The sequence below is a fragment of the Suillus discolor genome (genome assembly GCF_016758755.1).
Source record: "Suillus discolor strain FC423 chromosome Unknown F5147scaffold_70, whole genome shotgun sequence".
NCBI lineage: Eukaryota > Fungi > Basidiomycota > Agaricomycetes > Boletales > Suillaceae > Suillus > Suillus discolor.
Genome location: NW_024541317.1, coordinates 168,132 through 174,131, shown reverse-complemented (window position 1 = coordinate 174,131; position 6,000 = coordinate 168,132). Strand labels below are relative to the sequence as shown.

At 46.8% G+C, this 6,000-nt stretch overlaps 2 protein-coding genes across 2 annotated transcripts; both read right to left on the bottom strand.

Annotated features, from left to right (window-relative positions):
- Positions 1–1,402: 1,402 nt before the first annotated feature.
- On the bottom strand, positions 1,403–2,335 carry F5147DRAFT_656648 (uncharacterized protein; the record flags this gene model as incomplete). The annotated part of the gene is made up of 1 exon (XM_041434145.1): positions 1,403–2,335. One exon carries the CDS (start codon positions 2,333–2,335, stop codon positions 1,403–1,405), a length of 933 nt encoding a protein of 310 aa, XP_041288184.1.
- A 1,113-nt stretch (positions 2,336–3,448) lies between these two features.
- F5147DRAFT_391386 (uncharacterized protein) lies at positions 3,449–5,234 on the bottom strand. The gene is made up of 3 exons (XM_041429567.1): positions 5,198–5,234; positions 4,891–5,139; positions 3,449–4,834 (listed from the first exon to the last, which is right to left on the bottom strand). Exons 2-3 carry the CDS (start codon positions 5,128–5,130, stop codon positions 3,581–3,583), a joined length of 1,494 nt encoding a protein of 497 aa, XP_041288183.1. The 5' UTR covers positions 5,131–5,139; positions 5,198–5,234; the 3' UTR covers positions 3,449–3,580.
- Positions 5,235–6,000: the final 766 nt, after the last annotated feature.

Genomic DNA, 6,000 nt, shown 5'->3' with positions numbered 1-6,000 from the left:
GAATCAATATGTGGTTAAAGGAGCAACCGGTTCAACTGCAGCTGTTTATAAAAGTCACAGCTGCTAATCAGTAGGTGAAGGGTTATAGCTTTCAAAATGCGTACGTAGTGCTCTATTAAAGATTACCTAGGAGAGACCCAGATTTCCAATGCAGCTAGAAACTTTGCATGTGTCCAGCACTGACAGGTCCGGTGTGGTCCGTGGATGGCTTTCGGAAGTTTGGATCATCCATGCTCAAGAGGAAGACGGTTGGGTAGGTTGTTGTCACGACCCTAGACTTGAGTACCTGATGAGTTATCAGTGTCGCTGCAATATTTGCATTTCCAGTAGTAGCGATTCGAGCTGTTCTCAACTCGTTCCGGGCATTCGAAATTGTCGTTGATCAGTGATACGAGGGGGCATCCTCCAGCATGCACCATCTTACTTGAGGGACGTCAGTTAATGTTATGATGTTTTAATGAATTCAAATTGTGTTATCAAATGTAAATTATATCGGAGTTCTGCCGGGTTCTGCCACCCTTCCTTCGCATGAGTTCTGCCGTGGACCAGGTTCAACCAGTTTTAACAGACAAAACTTCTGAGTTCTGCCAACAACACTAGGTTGCAATGGTCTGTTGTTCAATGTATCTGAACCAAACCGGAAAATTGTCGGACTTCGACGCAAGGTCGGAGACCGCCTCGTTACGAGCGCGAGAAGTCAACTAGCGCAGAAGCATACAAGTAGCAATATCTGGATGCCTGAAACTCACACAGAGGAATAGATACGGACTCGGAAGCGTGACGACAACTGAGACGCCACATGACCACAAAATTTGACGGAACAAGCGTGACAGGAATGGTGATGAGAGGCGAACGATTCGAATAACCATGCGGGGTCTCAAAGTTATAACCAGCTGTGATATTGTGGGTAATAGAGCGCACGCGCGCAAGGGTGCTTAGTATTGCAATAGTACTGTACAAGGTCGGTCAGGACGAACCATGCGAACACAAGCGACAGCTGTTTCGTGGGAAAGCCAATTTGGACCAGTTCCACAGCGTCCAAGCTCCATATTACATAATGATATCCGCACTGAGGATTTCTCTGATCCACTCACCAGTAGCGTGCTGCGTCAGCAGATACAGTACACATGTACAAGAGACTCAATCGGAAGGGCAGACCATGGAACATGAGGGAGTAGATTTGTATAGATGATGAAGAAAACAGCCAGAAGACGCTTTGACTCCCACCTGACTCCGTTGGAAATCATACTAATCAGTGAACCGGTAAGCTCTCTTGCTGGCGATTAAGTATGTTCAGGTACTACAGCAGTTTATAACTACAGTCAACGGCGACGACAACGACAACGAAAGAACGAAAGAACTTTGCAAAGGTGTGTAACAACATTCCCAGACGTGAAGTATTCTAGGAGGCTCCCACAACATACAGCGCAGCAGCCGCTGTCAAAGATTTGAGATGCTTGTTGACTTCATCCCAACGCATATAGTCCAGACTTTGAACTCGGTCAACACAAGGGAGCCACGCGGAAATGATGCGAGCGAGAGTTTCAGCATCTGCTATTTCAGACTCCGATGTCTCCAATCCCAATGATCGTAGGGAGGTATGTTGTATTGGCTCAGCATCAGGATCGACGTCGAGAGTTGCAATATTGATTGGGACTAGTAGTGTATGCAATTGTGGACATAGACCGAGCGCTGTGAATAATCCATGGAGGGAGACTTCGGAAGAAGGAGCACGGTCAACAGAGTAGTTGATTTCCAGAGTGTGGATGTGCGGCCAACTAGACATAGCTTGCAAGAGCATGTCATTGTCTAGGTAGATGTACGAATCATTGAATATGAGCTGCAGGGTTCGAAGCTGTGTAAAGCAAAGGAAATGTGGAATTGGTGTCAAAGTCTCGACGTCTTCGGGATCTTCATCAAATAAACAAAAGGAGATTGTTTCTATAGTCTGACACGCTTTGCAGTGGGACAAAGCATGAAAGAGTCGCTCTGCCGCTTCTGAAGTCAGATAGCTGGCTTCAAGCTTGAACTCTTTCAGTGAGGGAAATTGCGAGTGTTGTATGACTGTGATGATGTCTGCACCATCGTCCAGCTGTCGAAAGGAAAGACTCGTGAGATTAAGGAATGATAAATTCACGATATCTCTTTTTGACAGCGAAGGAGGGTCATCATACCCGTGAACAATTTCCAATTTGAGAAGGGTAGGGATGTGGGAGAGGTGCTTCCATATTGCCCCGTCGATCATCGGACAAGACAGGGTTACAAGCCGCGTGCACCAACGAATCCTATCGAATACCAGGGACACCGGGTTTGCTATATTGTCATACTCGTCCATTTCAGGATAGATGCATAATTGCTCCAAAGCAATGCAACGTGTCACAAAAGATTGCAGATGACACTGGTGCAGCGTGTGAGGCAGAAAGAGGTCCAAATATGTGTCAGGAAAACTTAACGACCTCAGCCTCGGAAATATGCATGCCTCGGGGGGAATGACAGAGAGAAAGTGGAGATGGGTAATTTTTATGTTCAATGTGCGCATACGGGAGGAGTGACGCAGAAATTGACGGGCCTCATGGGCAGATAATGGCTCGACGCCTTTCGCCCACGGTTCTTTTCGCTGTGACTATTATGTAGATGCTCGGTGAACCGAAAAGAAACGAACAAAGTGTAATGAAATCGTGCACTAACCCTTGTACCCCTACGATATATCAGTGGATGTAACCTTGTTACACAGCCTAGCAGTGGTGCTAACCCATGGATTTCACTCCACAGAAAATCCATCGCAGGCTCGTGGAAGATTTTGCATGTCCTTGCAAGCGCTGCAAGCAATTTCTTGGTCGATGCTGCTCGAGTAGATGGTATTACATTCACATAGGCGAATATCTCCAGGAGGACTTCGGGGACAAGTAAAGCCTAATGCATCACTGTGGTAGAGTCAGGACTCAAAACTAGGTTTCATGTAAATCTAAAAACATGGCCTACGTACTATTTATCGGTGTGGGCTCGAGCTCAAGTACGAACCGTGAGAATACAAGCGACAGCTGTTTCGTGGGAAAGCCATTCTACACGAGTCGGTGGAACCAGGACGAGTTCCACAGCGTCCAAGGCTCCAAGCTCCACATTAATGATATCCGCACTGAGGATTTCTCTGACCTACTCATTAGTAGCGTGCTGCCCGCAGAGATATGTATGCAGCTCACCTCCAGTGAGTGGTCTCGATGGGTAGAAGGCAGATGCACTGCGATAGCATGTCAGCAGATACAGTACACAGCCAATAGACAAGAGACTCAATCGGCAGGGCAGACCATGGAACAGGGTGACTAGAAATGATAGAGTAGATGTATATATATAATGAAGAAAGCAGTGATAGAAGATGATTTGGCCCCGCACCTGACTCCAAATCTCCAATAATTGTGTTGGAAATCATACTAATCAGTGAACCGGTGAGTTTTTGCTGGCGATTAAGTATGTTCAGGTACTATAGCAGTTTATAACTACAGTCAACGGCGACGACAACGACAACAAAATAACGAAAGAACTTTGCAAAGGTATGTAACAACATTCCCAGACGTGAAGTATTCTAGGAGGCTCCCGCAACATACAGCGCAGTAGCCGCTGTCAAAGATTTGAGATGCTTGTTGACTTCATCCCAACTCCCATACATGCTGTGAACTCGGTCGACACAAGGGAGCCAGGCGGATATGATGCGAGCAAGAGTTTCAGCATCTGCTATTTCAGACTCCGATGTCTCCAATATCAATGATCGTAGGGAGGTATGTTGTATTGGCTCAGCATCAGGATCAATGTCTATAGTTGCAAGATTGATCGGGACTCGTAGTCTATGCAATTGTGGACATAGACCAAGCGCTGTGAATAATCCACGGAGGGAGACTTCGGAAGAAGGAACATGGTCACCAGAGTCGTTGATTTCCAGAGTGTGGATGTGTGGCCAACTAGACATAGCTTGCGAGAGCAATTCATTGTCCAGGTAGATGTAGGAATTGTAACACATGAGCTGCAGGGTTCGAAGCTGTGTGAAGCAAAGGAAATGTGGAATTGGTGTCAAAGTCTCGACGTCTTGGGGTTCCGGGAAATATTCATCAAATAAACAAATGGAGATTTTTTCTAGAGTCTGACACGCTTTGCAGCGGGACAAAGCATGAAAGAGTCGCTCGGCCTCTCCTGAAATCAGATACTTGGCTTCAAACTTGAACTCTTTCAGTGAGGGAAATTGTGAGTGTTGTATGATTGTGATGATCTCTGCGCCATCGTCCAGCCGTCGAAAGGAAAGGCTCGTGATATTAAGGAATGATAAATTCACGATATCCTGTTCTGACAGTGAAGGAGAGTCATTATAAGGATACCCTTGATCGATTTCCAATTTGAGAAGGGTAGGGACGTAGGAGAGGTCCTTCCATGTTGTCGAGTCGAGCATTGGACAAGACAGAGTTACAAGCCGCGTGCACCAACGAATTCTATCGCATAGCAGGGATAGCTCATATGCCATACTGCCACCATTGCGCATTTGAGGATAAATGCGTAATTGCTCCAAAGCAATGCAACGTGGCACGAGAGATTGCAGACCTTCATTGACAGTCAATAGATGACATTGGTGCAGCGTGTGAGGCAGAATGAGGTCCAAATATGTCGTAGAAAGACTTAACGACCTCAGCCTCGGAAATACGCATGCATCGGTGGAAATGACAGAGAGTAGGTGGGGATCGTCAGATTGTATGTTCAATGTGCGTATACGGGAGGAGTGACGCAGAAATTGATGGGCCTCATGGGCAGATAATGGCTCGACGCCTTTCGCCCATGAAATAAAATCGTCCCGCTGTTATGTAGACGCTCGGTCAGCCGAAAAGAAACATACTGAAGTCGTGCACTGACCCAAGTCGTACCCCTACTACGATATATCAGTGGATGTAACCTTGTTACACAGCCTAGCAGTGGTTCCAACTCATGGATTTCAGTCCACAGCAAATCCATCGCAGGCTCATAGAATATTTTGCATGTCCTTGCAAGCGCTGCAAGCAATTTCTGGGTCGATGTTGTTTGAGTAGATGGTATTGTGTTCACATAGGCAAATATATCCAGGAGGACTTCGGGAACAAGTAAAGCCTGATGCATCACTGGGCCCTGGGGTAGAGTCAGGACTCAAAACTAGGTTCCATGTAAATCTAAAATCATTGCCTACGTGCTGTTCATCAATATGAATGTGGGCTCACTGTTTGGTGTATTGCAAGTACGAACCGTGAAAATACAAGCGACAGCTGTTTCGTGGGAAGGCCATTTGAGTCTCCCTCACCAACCACGAGTTCCACAGCGTCCAAGCTCCTCCATATTAATGATCAGGATTTATCTGAGCCACTCACCAGTAGCGTGCTGCCCGCAGAGATATGTGTGCAGCTCACCTCTAGCGAGTGTTCTCGAAATGCTTTCACAATCTCCGTTTCCGTTCCAATCTTCCAAGGCTCTGCAGATGGACGATCGCCAGCAGCATCGACCATCTGTTTTTTTTTTACTCTATGCTGGACAGTACTATCTAGTTCTGGGGCCCCGTGCCCCGCTGCATCTCAGGGTACGCGAATGCCCTGGTGTATCGACCATCTGTTGATAATGCCACCGGCGTCTCTTGCCCTGCAGACATCCCGCACTTACTCAACCTTTTTGCCCTCTTATACGCGTCATCACGGCTATTGGGGAAGTAAGATATGGCTGTGATACTAGGGATATCATCTTCCGAAGGCATTACTGATGTCAGGATCGTATTTCCGCATAGAACAGCTTTGTCGATGTGGAATTCATGGTTGCCTCCTTGAGCAAAACTGCAGTTGAGTGGTCAAGGTATTTTTTGGATGCGTTCGAAGAAGCCGTGCTGAGCTGTCCTCGTGCGCTGTAAATCCTGAGGCTGATGGTCAACCCACCCACGCTGATAGCTCAGATTAGAGCTCGATGTTACAAACAGATTAGCCAAGATGGGGAGCGAAGACTTCTTCA

What these genes read in the sequence shown, in the direction of transcription:
- F5147DRAFT_391386 (XM_041429567.1), bottom strand. Translation starts at nt 5,130, where the DNA reads ATGCATCAGGCTTTACTTGTTCCCGAAGTCCTCCTGGATATATTTGCC. An exon ending in GTAGTAGGGGTACGACTTGG is followed by an intron (nt 4,835 to 4,890) that starts GTCAGTGCACGA and finishes TCTACATAACAG; the next exon opens with CGGGACGATTTTATTTCATG.